Genomic DNA, 18,198 nt, shown 5'->3' with positions numbered 1-18,198 from the left:
ATAGACTAGACAATGTAAGAGGTTTCCTCTAAGTGGCTTTCGCATAGTGAATTTAATAATTCTAGCCCCAACAAAGAACATTGTTTGTAACCCATGGCAATAAAATAGGTTCATCTAAAAATAGCCTTTAAAAATAATTTTCCATTTTAAACTTTTAGCTATAATTTAAGAAAATAAAATTTCCTAGCAGTATCAACAAACAGTGAAGTAAAATTCCAGCATGTTTGTTCTGTGCAATAAACATGGCACTCTAAAAGTTTTATGGTTCATATCAGTGCATTTATCGAGTTGATGTTTTCAAATATACTTAGTGCTTCTCTCAAGTAAAATCCTTGTTTCTAATGAATGATCTAAAACAGTGCCAATTTTGATAATCCTAGAGTTAAGTAATATTAAATTATTTGAAACCAAAACCTATTTAGAATAAAAAGACATTTCAAAACTATTTCTTATCACATAATTTAAAAAGTAGTTGAATCAAATCCTAGAAAACTTCTCCGCTAAAATTCCATTTCTGCAGAAGGCATTTAATGCCTGAGAATCAAGTAGAAGGCCTTAATTAAGCGTCTCTTATGCTCAGCTCCATGCTAGGCACATGTTATACATACTTCTTTATTTCAAAGAGCTTTAAATATTACTATGTGGTAAAAATTAATATCTATGAGAAAAGAAGGGGGAAAGCTTAAGTTTAAATCCATGGTCCAAGAATTAATAAATGGGCTGAAATAGTCAAAGACTATTTCTTCATGGCCATGAGACTGGACCTGGACCTTGAAAGGCTCCGTGGTGTACAGAATTTTATTTATATTCCTTCAGGGAGAATACTAAGAAAACCTTCTTCCCTAGAAAAGGGGATATATTGTAAAGAAGTAGACATGAAATTCAAGGTGGAATTCCATCCTTCTCCCACCCCACCCAATATCTATCCTCCTTTACTAAGCCTTATTTTTCTTTACAGCCTTTATCAACGCTTGCATAATATTCATTTGTCTGGGTCACCCACTAGAGTGTGAGTGTACTAACAGCAGAGACTTTAGGTGTCTGTTCACTCTTCTGTGCACCACACAGAGAGTGGTACCATCCAGTAGATGTCTCCTCATCTACTAGAATGTAAACACATCCACAATGTTGAGAAGTGAAAGATGACACCTTCGTTCACCAGTTCAAGTTCTCGGACTCTCATCTGAACTCCAGTCTCTATAAAGGCTGGAAATACTCAACAAAAATGGACAGAATGTTAACAGAAAGGGACAAATAGAAAACAAAGAAAAAGTCAGGCTCCTGTAACTTGGAAACAATGACTATGGATAAGGGGTAAGACACAAGAAGAATTGGAAGCAGGAATAGACTAAGGAGTAACTTTTTATCCCACCCTCAAAATTCTTCCCCTATTTCTTATAGGAGATATACTCACACAAAAAAAGAAACATCAATCCAAAAAAAATTATTTTCCCTTCCTCTTTTTTCTTTTACTTCAGCCAACAAGTCCTGTCAGTGCAATGCTGGTGCTGGTGAAGTCGCTATCTGGACCGAGAGAATACATTGTGGACCTAGAGATGCTGACGGTCAGCAGTATAGGAACCTTCCGCACAAGCTCAGTGTTAAGACTGACAATAATAGTGGGTCCATTTTCATTTTAGTCTTTTAAAAGAGTCCACTTTAGGCATTTAAATCAGCCAAAGAATATTGTTACCTTAAAGCACTATTTTATTTATAGACACATCTAGTACATCTACATCTATATACTGTACACTCACCAATAATTCAAATAATTACACCATGGTATAAAATGGGCATTTAATCTGTAAAGATTCAAAGTTTGTCTTTGTTAATGTATGTAAATTAGACATTAATCCACTAAACTGGTCGTCTTCAAGAGAGCTAAGCACACTCCATCCAGTGAAACTTGGAATCTTCTCTGTAAAAGTGGGACCAAGCAGTGATTATCTTCTGTGGTGCTTAAGGAACCTTACTATAGCCCCACTGAGTCTCATAAGGGGGCAGCCATAATAACATCGAATAGCAAGTTCAAGAATGGGTTTTTTAACTGCTTTGTAAGAAAATGGAAAAAGTCAATAAAGATATATTTCTTTAGAAAATGAAGATCTACCACATTTGTGTTTATTTTCATGATCGGTCTCAAGATGGTTGTTTATTCCACAGTAATAAATCATTATTGTATGATGCTGGTTTCTGTAGGGTATTTTAAATTTTGTCAGAACTGTTTGATTGTGTATGTAAAAAAACAGTGAGCAAAATTCCCGAAATGAATAAGGTATCCCGTGGAAAATTATAGTATTGGGAAATCTATGGGGAGGGGATAAGAAAACAAATACCGGTACCTTCTAAACCACGTTGCAGTTCACCTGAAGAAGCAAACACAGTATCGTAGTTGGAGCCGCTAGGACAACTTATAGCCTGGGTGGCTTATCAACAACCGAAATCTAGGTTTTACAGGCTGAAGGCTGGCAGCCCAAGATCAGGGTGCCAGCTTGGCCAGGTTGCGGTGAGAGCCCTCTTCTGGGTTACAGCCTCATAACGTCTCATGGAAGGAAGAGAGAGGGAGAGCTCTCAGGGGTCCCTTTTATAAGAACACTAATCCCACCAATGCGGCTTTCCCCCTCGTGACCTAATGACCTCCCAAACACCCCACCTCCTAATTCCATCACATTGGGAGTTAGGATTTCAACATATGAATTTTGAGTGGACACAAATATTTAGTCCATAATACTGAGTAAATACAACATTGTTGAATTTGGGATGTGGAGCAAAATGGAAAAAAAAGGTATTTTACTGAAGAAGTTTTAATTTCTGAATAAAATTAAAACCCTAAAACTTTACTAACTTACACCTACAATTCTCTCCTTTATACTGATGCTCACAAGGAAGAAAGTGGTGATGGTTCTTACTCTTGGCCTCCAGAATGACAGTGAACTAAAGCAAATTACCCTCCTTCCCAATTCTGTGAAAAGGTTTACATCTTCTTACTTGTTTCAAATGTAACTGCTTTACTTTGATGTATCATAGTTTTAAAACAAATATTCTTTTAGAGGATCACCCAATCTTTGGAGGTTTTTCTAAGGTAACCTATAACAGCCAATATAATTTTTATGTCCAGGGAAAAAATTAGTTGTAGCTGCCAGAGGAAAAGAGCCATTTGATTTTTTAAATTAATCTAGGAGATGGGAAAACAAAAAGACTGTTAAAATCATGCCACAAAAAGGTGTTCAGCCAATTTTCTCTTGCATCCTGTTTCAAAATACCTATGAATAAACCCTGACACCAGGTAACCTTTACACTGAAACAAACGTTTCTCAGGAGTTGACTAAATGGGCATGATTGTCAAAAAGAAAGTGTACCCAAGAGACCAAAGACCAAAACACAAACCTCGTGTGTGAGTAGAGCAGGGGATGGGCTTCTAAAGTTGGAGGGGCATAGAAACGATGATGAGAGCAGGCCCAAATGAGGACCCGACTAGGAAGCAGAGTTAACAACCAGCTACAACACCGCACGACTATGAGGGTGTCCCTGTCACCCTGTTCACATGACTACGTGCAGTACAGAAAAATTAAGTCTTAATCTAAACTCTTCCATTTTTAGTCAATATAGTGATTTTTCTACTTATAGACACAGTTCTCAAGTCACAATTAAGAGTGGTAAAAGCTTTTTTTAAACTTAAGACCTTAAGACTTTTTACTCTTAAACAAGAAAACAGGATCTTATCTATAACTCCACAGAGGATTGTTGAAGAAAGAGGAATCTCTATGAAATTACTATATATAAGCCCTGACTGCTAAACATATATGTTATTATATAATTATAAGAAGATAATTATATTATTGAAGAAATATGCATGTATATAAGGGATATATATACATATGTGTGTGCATATATGTATACATATGTGTGTGTGTATATATGTTTTCTGGATCTACAGAAGTCATTAACTTCAGACAAGATGGTTGCCCCTTAATCCCAAAGCCTAGTTCTGTTCAAATATCATAGACACGTGGAAAGGGTGGATGGACTGAAGTGTCACTGATGCGTTTTGTTTTTTATTATAAAATACACATAAATTCATTTTAAAGTGTATAGCTCAGTGTCATTTAGTACAGAGCAATGTTATGCAAACATCACCACTATCTAGGTCCCTAACATTTTTATCACTTAAAAATAAACTCCATACACATTAGCAGTCATTCCCCATTCCCATCTTCCGGAAGCCCTGGTAGGAGTTACCACTAACCTACTTTTCGTCTCTATGAATTTGCCTATTCTGGACATTTTATATCAATAGAATCACACAATAGATGGTCTTTTATGTCTGGCCTCTTTCACTTATCATAATGTTCTCAAGGTTCATTCACGTTGTAGCATACATCACTACTTCATTCCTTTGTATGACTGAGTAATATTCCATTGTGTGGGTATATTACATTTGTTTAACCATCCATCAGTTGATGAACATCAGTTGGTAGGTTGTTTCTACCTGAAATTCCTTTTACCTTCCTATAACCAAATTCCAAAGAGGAAACTGATTCCTAGACTAATTTCACAGCCTAAATTACCCATTTTTAGTTTCATTTTCAACTAAAAAGAATAGCAAGTTTAAAAAGTCTCTTTTTTTAATTCACAGACACAAAATCCTGGAAATGCATGACTTCACTTATAGGTATAACTATTCTCAGTTAACACAACAATCTTATGCTTTCTTTTAATGTAATTTGAAATTCAAAATGCGGTAACTATCATTACTAAGAACATACCAAAGCAATAAGACAAAGCCCTGCTTTGTTTTGAAAATACACATGACTCCCACCTCCCTCCCTCCATGGGAATCACTGATTTAAACCAGCTCCCAGAGATGAGAATTATGAGAATAATTCATCATCAGTCATTATTATCCAGCAGCAAACATTTATTGAGCAATTTCTATCAGCATGATGTAGTGTAGGGGAACCAAGGTTATAGTCTCAAATCTAACAATCAGCTGTGAGAATTAGCTTTGTGTGCTCTTTATTTTTTTATTCATAAAATGGCTATTAAAACAGGGTGGTTTTTTTTCAGCTTAATAAAGTATAACTAATCCCCACCTCGGTGCTGCATTGAGGGAAGATGGCTCTATGTGCCAATTTTTTTAAGCATCTGAGTACCCTTTGCATGCAGGGGCCGTTGGACATTGGGAGAAGAGAAAACTAATAGTTCCATCACCAAAACAGGTCTTCACAATGTGATTTCACTATTGGGGCCAAGGACATGAGAAATAATCCACTTCAGCCATAAAAATTTTTAAATTACAATTTAAGAATTTTTAGAATTCACTGTGTTAAATTATGAATGTTTTTGCTCCTTTCCACTGATACTAACTGAAATATGATTAGTCATGTTAAATTGGAAATCATTTTACATTGTTTCACCAGTGAAAAAGTCCAGCCATGGGTCCCCACACTCCAAACATGCTTCCAGGGAAATGCACATGTTCTTACTCAGTAACGAGAACTGCACTAGCCATTTCCATCACTCCACCATTCCAGTGCCCATGCCTGGGCTTTGAACCTTCCATCACCTCTGGCTGGACAGAGTTATTTTCTGACAATGGTTAGGAGAGCCCTCTTGGTTGTCAAGACTTCTCAAAAGGAGAATAACTTCCCTTCCACTGTCAAATTTCCCTCTTAACTAGTGTCTTTGGCCACTTGCAACCTCTATCCCCTCCAAACATAAAATCCCCAATTATTGTACATATACATATGCTTTTCAATAATAATAGGATCCTAAACTTAAATGCCACCTCATCAAACCACCTTATTTTTAAGACTTGCTCAAGGATACAGTTTGTTGAGCAAGAACACGGTACCCAGAACGCATGTCTTATGACTTAGATTAGGGCTCTTCATTGTCCACATTCCCAGTTTCAACACCAACAACCCATTCTTTTCCTTCCAATCTTTTTCCTGCACAGTGTCCACCCACATCATGGACCAGCCTTGCTGGTTGCCATGACAAGTTTTCACCACTGCAGATACTTCCATGCAGTGAGGTTGAAATAACACAGATACAACCTGATTGTTATTTACTCGCTTAAACTTCAGCTGATTTGGTCTCTTTAAAAACTCCAGAGAGCAGAAGTAATTGTGTTACACAAAATATTGTTAAACCCTAGAAACTGAAATTCAAGAAAAAGTCATGTAGACCTTACTATACTTGAGAGGACAGCAATTTCCAAAAGAAAAAAACCCTATCACTAAATATCCAGATGGAGCTGTTGGCATGGGGGAGATGGACAAGTCGCAGTGGTGAAGATGGAACGGGCTAACACTCTCCTGGGTCAGAAGCTGGACCAAAGGGCTCACAGAGTCCTTCCTTCCATAGGAGTAGTGAAAGGTAAGGAGCTAATGTAAGGATTACTGCCATTCCTTGATGTGGGAGAATACTCATTAAATGGTTTTTGAAGGAGCAAATAATGAATATCATCACTTCAAGAAGTCTTGCTTTAGACTTTCCAAGTCTAAAGCAAGTCTTTAGAGGCCTGGAAAAGTCTTCAGAGGCCTGGAATAAGATAAGATACATTTTATTAACACCTCAGTTCTCAATGTAGCTATTAGTTCTTTCATAATAAGTTTAAGTGAAAATTGCAAGAACAAGTATGGATTTTTTAATGTGATTTAAAAATATAAATATTGGAGGGTAGAAATCAGCTGGAAACCAGTTCCCGTATCTCATAAATGTAGCCATCTCTACAGTCTTTCTCTACAAAAGAAAGATGTTTTAGTGAATCCAAAGGCTGGACATGGATTGTTCAGTACCCTCAGACCACCTAAACACAGCCCAGTGGGATTATTATTTGGGGGAAGCCTCACAAATACAAGTTTATTGTTGAACCTTGTTTCCATGACTCTAAGCAGTTGCTTATGTTTTGAGTACCCATGAAAAGTTCTAACTTTCTAAATCTTCTTTTAAAATATAGAACAGCTGTTAGCCTGCTCATATGTTATGCCTAAGAAGCCCACAAGGGACAAAGCCCTTCATTAATATGTTGAATTATTTTTAACACACTTATATTTCTATCCTGAATCATCATCTCAGAAAGATGGCAAGTTTCCATCTTCCCAGCTGGGGGGAGCACCTGCAAAATACAAACCCATACTGTGACACATCTGGTACCAAAAAACCAATCTTGTTTCATCTGGCTAGCAGACTAAAATATCAGGATCATTGAACAGAAACAAGGCAAAAAGTTAACTGCTTCCTATGCAGTCAACACAGATGTCTAGTTAACCTGTGTATATTGTAAGCACATGTTTATGTTAACAGAGCACAGAGCTCTTTAATAAGCCAGAGTTGGAATATAAATGCAAGAGAATTTTAAAGACCTGAATGCAATAATTCAGTTCTTTTGTTTTTCTTCCCATAGAAATTAAATTACTTTTTTCAAGATCTCAGCGTTATTTCTAAACAGATGCATATAACACAAACAAATATTTTGTTGAGTTTGTGGGATATCTCCAAATTATTTATTTTCTTTAAAAACAGTATCCCATGTTTTTATATTTTAATATTTAGGTTGTGTTCCTTTAAATGGCAAATTACTTACTTAAGCCAGGTGTCTTGGTTTGTGTTGTCCCAAAAGCAGACTCTTGACACAAGAATTGAGTGTGAGTAGTTTGAGAGGTTACCTCAGGAAGCATTGGAGAGGAAGTGGGCAAAATGAGTCAGGAAAGGGACAGATGCCAATAAGTGACTGAGGTAATGAACTGGTCATTTCTGTGGGCAACTGACACTCAGTTTCTCTGGAAATCCTCTGGGAAATCATGTGGAACTCACTTCAGAAGCTGCCTAGGTCAGTCCATTTATCCACCAACTTCCATCTTTGTGATAAGGGCTACCCCAGGGGCACTAACGCTATACCCCCTTTGTAACTGCCTGCAGGGGCCAAGCTCTTTGGTAGTGAAGAAAGTCCACAGGCAGAGAGGAAGAGAGACACTGGCTTGATGTGGGATGCTGTCATTGAGCTAGAAATTTCTACTGCAGCCCCCAGTAAACTCAAGCAGCTGAGGGGATATGTGGCAGGCATCAGCATTTGCTGACCAACCGAGGTCAGCACACTGATGACTCTGACACCCAAAGTGAGAGTAACTAGCCTGATGTCTTCATACCATGGGAACCTCTTCCTTGACCTTTTTCCTATCAGTTCTCCATCTTTTTCTCTCTCTTCCTCTATCTTTCCCTTCTTCTAGTCTAGTTTCTTCTCTGAGTATCACTCACTTAACAAATCAGGTACCAACCATGTTTATGACACATGGATCTGAATTATGCAAAGATACATTAGCTATTACATAAAGTGGCATCTTATAGTTCATACTATAAGCCTATCTGATTCCAGAACACATCACAAGTCCAACACAAAGTATTGCATAAAATCGGATGCCCTTCAAAGGTGAATTTTCACAGAAGCTAATAAAGATAAAGTTTCAAGACCTTTCCCTTATAGCAGTTGCTTCCAAGGCCCTGAAGAGACCCTAGCAATGTATCACATGGTCATATTATTTTTGTAAAGTTTGCAAAAGTAATACATTTTAGTTGAAATGGTTAGAATCACTCTGTCATTTTAGGTCCCTCCTTGTCCCTCCCCTTTTGTCACAGCACACTTCTCATGCTGGATAGCACTGAAGTAATCACAGTACTTTCAGAAATAAGAAGGTACATTTGGAAAACAAAAACTTCTGATCTGGCCCAGATGGAGGCATAGGTAGATACATTTCACTTTCTTGCACAACCAAAAGAAAAATAACAACCAATTTAGAAACAAAAACAATCAGAGCTGCCAGAAAATTGAACTGTATGGAAGTCTGACAACCAAGGAGTTAAAGAAGAAACATCCATCCAGAGGGGCAGAGACAGACAGCCAAGGATGGAGAGCACGCACTGCAAGGTGGCAGCTGGTGGACCAGGATATCCCATGTTCACCTGTGGATAACCCGGGAGGAACAACTGGGAAGTGAGACAGACTGCGCAACCCAGGGTCCCAGCTCAGGAAACTAATGCCTCAAAACCTCTGACTGTAAAAATCTGTGGGGGTTGTAGCATCAGGCAAAACTCCCAGTCTCACAGAAGAGCCCATTGAAGGGGCCCATGGGATCCTAGAACATACACAAACCCACCCACCTGGGAATCATCACCAGAAAGGGCACAATACACTGTGGCAAGTAAGGGAAGTGACTGAAAGTGGGGTGAGAGCCCAGCAAGGAGCATTGTTCCCTCTCAGACCCTTCCCCCACATACAATGCCACAATGCAGCAACATGGGTTGCCCTGCCCTGGCGAATACCTAAGGCTCCACCTCTTACAACTTAACAGGTGAGTGGAGACAAAGAAATATGGCCCAAATGAAAGAACAAATCGAAACTTCAGCAAAAGAACTAAGCCTATCAGATGTAGAGTTCAAAATACTGGTAATCAGGATGCTCACAGAAATCACTGAGTACAGTTGCAAAATAAAGGAAGAAATAAAGGCTATACAAAGTGAGATGAAGAAAAATGTACAGGGAGTCAACAGTGAAGGGAAGGAAACCAGGACTCAAAACAATGGTTTGGAACCAAAGGAAGAAATAAACATTCAGCTAGAACAGAATGAAGAAACAAGAATTCAAATAAATGAGAAGAGGCTTAGGAATCTCCATACAACTTTAAATCTTCCAACATCCAAATCATAGGGGTGCCAGAAGGTGAAGAGGAAGAGCAAGAAATTGAAAACTTATTTGAAAAAATGTAATAAAAGAAAACTTCCCCAATCTGGCAAAGGAACTACACATGAAAATCCAGGAAGCTCAGAGAGTCCTCAAGAAATTGGACTCAAGGAGGGACACACCAAGACACATTATAATTAAATTACCCAAGATTAAAGATAAGGAGAGAATCTTAAAAGCAGCAAGAAAAAAAGGAGACATTTACCTACAAAGGAATTCCCATAAGACTATCAGCAGATTTCTCAAAAGAAATCTTACAGGCAAGAAGGGGCTGGAAAGAAGTATTCCAAGTCATGACAGGCAAGGACCTGCATCCAAGATTACTCTATCCAGCAAAGCTTTCATTTAGAATGGAAGGGCAGATAAAGTACTCCCCCAGATAAGTAAAGTCAAAGGAGTTCATCATCACCAAGCCCTTATTATACAAAATATTAAAGGTACTTATCTAAGAAATAGAAGATCAAAACTATGACCATGACAACAAACCCACAACTGTGAACTGAACCTAAAAAACAAAAACAAAAACAAACTAAGCAAACAGCTAGAAAAGGAACAGAATCACAGAAATGGAGATCACATGGAGGATTATCATGGGGATGGGAGTGAGAGGAGAATAGGGGAAAAGGCACAGGGAATAAGAAGCATAACTGATAGGCACAAAATAGACAGGGCGAGGTTAAGAATAACATGGGAAATGGAGAAGCCAAAAAACTTATATGTATGACCCACTGACATGAACCAAGGGGGGAATGCTGGTGGGAGGGGGTGTGCAGGGTAGAGGTTGACAAAGGCAAGAAAAAAATGGGACAACTATAATAGCACTATCAATGAAACATACCTTAAAAAAAAGAAGGTACATTTGGTTTGGGTTCAGTGGGATATATCTCTGTGATCCACAGTTACTTCTATCTATGGTTAAGTTAGTTCCTGTCTGGAATAGAAATAACTTCTAATAATCCTCTAATAATTCTAATGTTGACCTTATCTGACAGTGTGCACAAAGATTCAAGGCCAGGGTTCCTATCAAAATATAATATGTCCTGCAGAATCTAGCACCAGAGCAGGTAGTGGAGGAAAAACAAGTTTTGATAGTCTAGAAAGGCAGAGTGGGTGAGGGGTGCAGAATAGATGCATGCTTGAAGGCTATGCCAGCAGCCCAGGAAAGGATGATATGTCAAGTTGGACAAAAGTATTGGTGGAAAGCATGAAGGGAAGAGAACAGATTCAATATGTATGGAAGACAAATAAAGGACTCTAAGATGGATTGGATGTAAAGTGAGGAAGAAGGACATATCAGGAATGACCCTGGGTTATGTCTCCTATAACCCAATAGGCAATTGTTTCTAAGCGCAGATTCAGAAATCCAAGCTTCTGAAGTTTAGGGGCTCTACCATCTTCAACAGATGGCTTCCAAGGTCACTTTGCTCATCTACATCAAGAGGTGGATCAATGGCAGATGGAATGTGAGAACGTTGTATGGGGCAGGCCTGGAAGTGGCTTACACAAAATGTTCATCTTCCTTTGGCCACATTTAGGAGAAAGGCTTAGAAATAGAGTCTAGTTGTGTGTCCAGGAAGAAGAGCAAACAGGTTTGGTCACTAGCCATCAGTCTCTGTCTCCATGGGGAAGCTAGAGAATGAGTACATTCTTTATTCTGCCTACAGCAGAGAACAGTTTTCTAATTCCTAGATTTATTTTTAGTTTCATTTATTTTTTTCTATATCCCTTCTCTTTAATGTACTTCTTGTATTCAAGGGTAAGTAGAGTTGTTACTTAGTGTCACACTTCCAGGTATTCATTTTTAATGAGGGCACATCATTTTTTTAATACTTCACTCATTCAATAGATATTTAAGTGCCTACCATTATGTCAGCCTAGTTGTTTACTCCTTGTCCAAGGATGGCAGAAAGAAAAAAACTATTACTTTGTGCAAATAAAAAGACTATTAGAACTGGATTTCAAATTTATAAATGTTTATGTACAATTATGGTTACTTTAATGTTATTTCTAATAACCAAACAAATAACAGTTTAAATGTATAATAATTAAACCTATGGTACATCTATGTAATAGAATATTATGCAGCCATTAAAATATTTGTAAAGAGAATTTTTATGGAATAGGGGCTGTTTATGATAGTGTTAAACAGGAAATTCAGGTAGTGCTATCTCAATTGCATAAACAAATACACAGAAACAAAAAAAGTACTCCAAATGTTAATTGGAGTTATTTCTGGGATAGGATTAAAAGATCAGTGTATTCCCCTCTCTCTAAATTTTTCTGTGTCTGCAATTTACTTTTTTTACAATGAATTTCACATCAGACTAAGAAGTTCGTTTTTAAAAAATTCAAAGCAAACTCATGAAATAAATAGGGGACCTGCAAGTAAGCACAGCCAGGCCATTATTAAAGCTCCCTAAACAAAATGGGCATTAAACCAAAATCGGAGACTGAGTCCAAAATCTGGGAGTAAGTCACCAGGATCTTACATATGGAAGCTTGTTCAGTGGGTTTTGCTATAGAGTTCACCAATCCCATTAACTGAGGATTAGAACATCTTGGTGTCCTATATGCAGCCCACAGAATGGATCCATCATTGCCACCTGGGTAAGGCAAAGTCAAAATACAGAACTGGGTCAAGAGGGTCAACCTGAACAGATGAGGTGGCATAGCAAAGCCAAACCTCCTGGCGATAGACACCAGGGGAGAGGCCAGACTTTGTCTACCACAGCAGCAGAGGCAAGAGGTGCCAGACATCAAACAGTAGATTCAACAGGTAAAGCTGCAGGAGCAGGTTGGATTCAGATCTGTTAAGTGAGGATCAGGAGCAAGGATTTAGGTGTTGGACAGTTCACATTAATCTCCTAAAATGGAATTTAGGCTGGGGCCTCAGCTGAAAATTTAAGGCATGCTTTCAAGCATCTTAAAGGTATAGCTTATGGTAACCTTTCTCAAGAAAGGCATTTTTAACACCTAGATATTTAAATAATAATCATGAGAGCTAGCGTTTACTGAGCACCTATTATATGCCATGCACTGTGGCCTCACACTGTGCTAAACATTTGATATTCTTTACAAACAGTATCTCACTTTATGGCATGGGCATTTCCATTCCATTTGAAAGATGAGGAGGCTGAACCTCAGGGAAACACACTGCCCAAGTCACACAGGTAGGAAGTGGTGGAGCCAGGTCTGTAACCCAGGTCACTTTGACTCCAAAGCTCATAGCCCTAATCACCTCATTTCTGCCCAGTGACCATTGATTTTATCTGTGCTTCACTTTAAAATCCTGTCATTAAACCAAAACCCCATCTACCAAGGGTAAGGCTAGTAGATACCATGGGTGAATAAACTGCATTAAGATCTTTGATCCCTGTTAAAGGAATATTACTAATAAAAGACAATTGTATAATTGAAAGTTACTAAAAGAGTAGATCTTTAAAGTTCTCATCACAAGAAAATAATTTATAACTATGCATAATGATGAATGTTAACTAGACTTATTCTGGTAATTCTGGTAAAATCATTTTGCAATATATACAAATATGGAATTCTTATGTTGTACACCTGAAACTAATGTAATGTTATATATCAATTATATCTCAATAAAGAAAAACTATAAGAGAGTTGATTTGGGAAATAAGGAAGTCTTCTCAGCACCCTTAACATCACACTATGGGGTCTGGGCATGATGGTTCTTCCTCTCTAGTTAAGGTATTTATGGAATAAATTTAAAGTTTGTACTGGGGATGTTCAAGGCAGCTGCCAAAACTAGGCTAGATTCAGGAAGGATCCAAGTGGAGCAAGTACGGCATTAAGCAATTAAAGTTTCCACTTAACATTGAAAACACCACACACAACCCTTGTGTGATTCTTCTGTGGATCACTGAAACATACCCACTTTAAACCAAACAGCTAAAGTACACTTTACAATATATGTTTTTTAAAAAACTTCATAGTGCTGTATGCATTTCTATGAACTAAAAAATAAATTCAACTATGCAAGGTTGAACAATGAATAAAAAGAGTAAATACTCCTTTGTTTGCTTCTTAGACATTAATGTAGAGCTGTTGGATATCAGTTGCAACTTAATAACATGCTCAAGTGTTGTTTTTTTTTAATAGTTCAAGAAATACAAAGCTACTTAGCTCTGCCAGATGATTCTGTAGCAAACAGGGATCCCAGCAAGTCAAATGCATGCTCTGTTATCTTCCCAGTAGCTTCAATACTGAACTACTTAATGTGGAAGCTTGCTTGGGCCCTGGCTCTTGACAGTTTTATAGCCCTCGGTCAAAGTTTTCAACAGCATTGGGCCAGGTGTGACTAGGCAGCTGGATTACACATACTGACTTTCCACTTGCAGATACACAGTGTTTATTTTTCAGGGTGAGCCTGTAAACCAGCTGACCAATTAGGCTGCAGATGCTTCATGCCTCATGAAACTAAGCAAAGACTGTGAATATAAAAGCCTCAGAAACCCATGCAGGCTGAACTTTTCTTTAATGTCTTCATATAAACTATATGAAAAAGAACTCCCAGCCAGTACTCTCCCTTCTACATGAGACCCACAGATGCACCTTCAGGCGGTAGACAGGATCAAACTTCAGAAACAGAGGCAGAGTTTACAAGAAAGCTCCTGAATTCCTCTAACCTTCCTGCCATTCGCCCTGTCATTCAAATTCCTCCACAATTAATTTGCCAGCTTTTTAAACAAAAATATCCTTCAATGAATCCTCTCTTCTAGCCAAATTGCTTTTCACATGATCTCCTAAACATGTGGTATGTATTCCTACTTCTCTGCTTCCGCTCAAAGCATCACCCCTCATTTAGAATGTCATCTTTCCTCCCTCCCTATCTCTCCTTCCCAAACACAGATCCCACACCTCCATCTGGACCCCACCCAGAAGCCACCTGCTCCATGAAGACTTCTTGGCCACAGTGATTTCTCTCTTCTCTGACTTCTCTTAGCCATAACTGTTTATATATCCACTTGATACTTACACTGCTGCCTGACCATCTCCATATCATTATATAACTTTATTTATGTGTTTTTTGTCATCCTGAAAAACTTTTCAGCCATCTCTAGGTCACTTCTACTTGAGTGGCTACCATCCTGCAAATTCAACCAACCAATCAACAAGCCTATATCCTTCTTAAACTTCCTTTATCAGCACCACCACTCTTAGATTTCAGCCAGGCTCCAAAGCTTGGAGTCACCTGGGAGTCTCCTTCCTCTTTCATACTTCCCATGTTTGATCAGTGGCCAGGGCCTGTGAATTGTAGCATTGTCATACCTATTGCAATCAACTCCCTGCCCTTTCCACTTCCGCTACCAACACACTTGTTTGGGTCCTTATTTCCTTACCTGGATTATTTCAAAAGTTTCCCACAGTCCTCTCTATCTCCAGTTTCTCTACCTCCAATTCAGCCTAAACACCTCAGCCAGATTAATCTTCCTAAATACAGAACTGAATCACGATACTTCTCTATGTAAACACTTTCAATGGCATCCTAAGACCTACCAAATAAAGTATAAAATTCCTCAATCTGTCATGAAGTATGCCCCATGTCATGGAGTTATGGTATGCCACCCAGATCCCCCTTTGGTACCAAGGCATTCAGTCCCCCAGATGCCCCAGTTGGCTTCTGACAGGTCATGGTTAAATTCCTCCCCAGAAATTGCTCTGGCCAAAAGGAGCTGTTTGGCCCAAGTTTTGCTCCCTCTCCAGAGGCAGCCCACATCCAATGACTGATTGGTATGGGTATACAATCACCCAGCCCCCTTGTCTCAATTCAGGACAACTTTGTAGGGTTATGCTAGCTTCTGCATGTCATGTAGGATTAGCTGAGAGCTCCGCTGCAACTTCCTTTTAGTTCAACCTCTCTGTCTGCTGCATCCTGCCTTCCTGAATCCCTTACAAGAGTGGACCCCAAGGGTGTTCCCCAATAAACTTCTTGCACTGAATCTGCATCTCAGATTTTGTGTTCAGGGAACCCTACTTGATACCTAACCATCTTTCTTTCATATCTTTCAGTCCTATCCTTCATATATCCTACATTCCAGTTAAACTGGGTTATCTATGGTTCCTTAAAGATATCTCATGCATTACCACAAACTCATATATCCAAAAAAATATCTACTGAATATCTACAATGTTCCAAACTGTATCAGAGGTGTTGACTGACTGACCTAAGGGGATTTAGACAAGTAAACAGGCTATTAGTGTGAACAGTGATATCCCAGCTGAAACCATAGAAAGAGCAAGGAAAAGAATGTGCTAGACAGGGAACAGCATGAACAAAGTTCTAAAGATATGAAAACTCACCTGGTGAGTCAGTGAACGGCAAATGCACATGAAAAGGGCTGAAGTTCAGGCAGCCTGAGGGGTGGTGGCAAGAGATGAGGTAAAAGAGGTCAGCAGGGCCAAAACAGGGGAGGCCAGTAGCCCTAAGATAATATCCTTAGGGCAAAGGAGGGCTAGTAGAGGGCTTTAAGGGAAGAAACAACACAATGATCATATTTTTGTTTTAGAAAGACTCATTTGATTACAATGAGAGGGATTAGCTGGGGAAAAGATATAAGACAGATGGCTGCTGCCGCCACCCAAGCCAAAGATGATGGAGTGATGTCCCGAGGAGGGGTAATGGAAATGGAGAGACCCAGGCAGGTTCAGGAGATATTAAGAAACTACAATATAAAGGGCATGATAGTTTACCACAGGGAGAGGGAGGAAGGAATGAAAGATTATACCATGTTTCTGACTTGAATAGCTGGATGTACATTATTTACTAAGATAAGAAACACCAAGGAAGATACAGAACTGGGGAGAAAGATAACGAGTTCAGTTTGGGACATGCTGGACTTAAGGTACCTAAATAAGAATTGGATACGTGAATGTGGACAGCAGGTAAGTAGATACATATGTCTGACCTTTAAGAGATCAGCCTGGCTGGAGGCGCAGGTCAGACATCACCAGCATCTCCCTGGTCATAGCAACCTGGGGGTTAAGAGTGAAAAGAAAAAAGACTGTCAGAGAAAAAGGAGGAAACCCAGTGGAAAGTGGTGTCACAGAAGCCAAGAGAATCCTTCCAGACTAAGCAAGAGGTCAACAGTGTCATACATTGCTCAGACCAAATAAAATAAGGACCAAAAGAGTGTCACTGACCATAAACACTGCTGTGCCCTTCCACAAACTATTCCATAACCAGAAACCATAGAAACGTTTCCGTCTTTCAAGGATCCACTCAAATTGCCTCACATTTGCTTAGTGATTTACTAAACACCATCACCTGTTACCTCATTTACTGACTATACTTTTCGAGGATTAAAAGCACCCCTTATGTATCTTGGCATCCTCCCTAGCCCATTAAAATGTGGATGCTGTAGATTCAGAAAAGGATCCAAATTTGCAGAAAACAATTCACAAAAGAAGAAACTCTATAGATAGGAAGAGCCTGTCCACAGGCCAGAACTATTGCTTATGCCACAACTAAGCCAAGTCCATGTCATGTGGAGCGAGTCATGAAAAAATGCCCTTATCATTCAGGAAGGAGTGCTGAGAGGTTCAGGCTTCATCCTTATATATAAACCTGGTGACTGAAATAGCAGTGATGAGGCGATCCTGCCTTTTCAGGGTGACATTAACTTCAATGACCGGATTAGTGCTAGATCTATAGCAAAAATGCCCACATATTCCAGACCCTAACTGCTCTCACTCACCCCAAAAGGGCAGCCGTGAGCAGCCACTGATAGAGGCATTCATCTAGCTCTGTGCAGTGGCAGCACTGTAGCCAATGAGGTTTATCCGAGGCGCAATTATTGCTAATTGAAAGAGGCATTCATCTTCTGACTGTCCTTTTTTTGTGGAGTGTGAACATCTAAAAAATTTTTAAAAGCCTATTTGAATGGGCACAACTGCCAACTTCACTTATCCCTTCAAATGTAATGAGCCTATTTTGTTTTATGGGTGCTTCAAAAGAACCAACAGAGAAGAGGTGGCTATAAATGGAAAACATGAAGCAACTTGCTGAGACCTCGTGGTGAGGTCGATGGCTTGCTTTGTCATGCCTTTGCAGACCAACATTTCCAGAATTCCCTTTCAAACACAGATCAAAACTCAAATGAGAAGAGGAGAATTCTTGCTCTCCGAAGTATCGACATAAAAGAATATTTCAAGGCAGTTTGAGGGAGATGCAGCCACTAACATAGTAACAGTTAAAGTAGTAGAAATGTGTTTTTTTTTTTTTTGGAGACATTCAAGACATTCAGCCCAGATTCCCAGGCCAGAAATTATTCTGCCCTACCCCTATCCCTGCCTAAGCAACATTCCTCTGAAGTTATCAAGAGGCCCTGGCATTTAGAACATTTGCAAATATTTATTCAACACCCAGAAGAGTACCTTAAAAATGGCGGGTCCTTGATGGTGGTGAAACTCAACACCAGTAACAAATAGCC

At 39.0% G+C, this 18,198-nt stretch overlaps 1 protein-coding gene and 1 non-coding gene across 3 annotated transcripts in view; both read left to right on the top strand.

Annotated features, from left to right (window-relative positions):
- The window catches only part of EFEMP1 (EGF containing fibulin extracellular matrix protein 1), a 60,749-nt gene extending 58,650 nt beyond the window's left edge, over positions 1 to 2,099 (top strand). For both annotated transcript variants that reach the window (XM_024552773.3, XM_045189420.2), the window contains one exon: positions 1,479 to 2,099. In XM_024552773.3, coding sequence (XP_024408541.1) covers positions 1,479 to 1,640 — 162 coding nt within the window. In that variant the 3' untranslated portion in view covers positions 1,641 to 2,099. The remainder of the gene's footprint in view (positions 1 to 1,478) is intronic.
- A 15,409-nt stretch (positions 2,100 to 17,508) lies between these two features.
- Positions 17,509 to 17,653, top strand: LOC112298206 (U4 spliceosomal RNA). Its single transcript, XR_002974115.2, has one exon. It is a non-coding gene; the product is annotated as a U4 spliceosomal RNA (small nuclear RNA).
- Positions 17,654 to 18,198: the final 545 nt, after the last annotated feature.

Source organism: Desmodus rotundus, chromosome 5 (genome assembly GCF_022682495.2).
Source record: "Desmodus rotundus isolate HL8 chromosome 5, HLdesRot8A.1, whole genome shotgun sequence".
NCBI lineage: Eukaryota > Metazoa > Chordata > Mammalia > Chiroptera > Phyllostomidae > Desmodus > Desmodus rotundus.
Note: the sequence above shows the minus strand (reverse complement) of the source record. Positions and strands in the feature narration are given on the sequence as shown.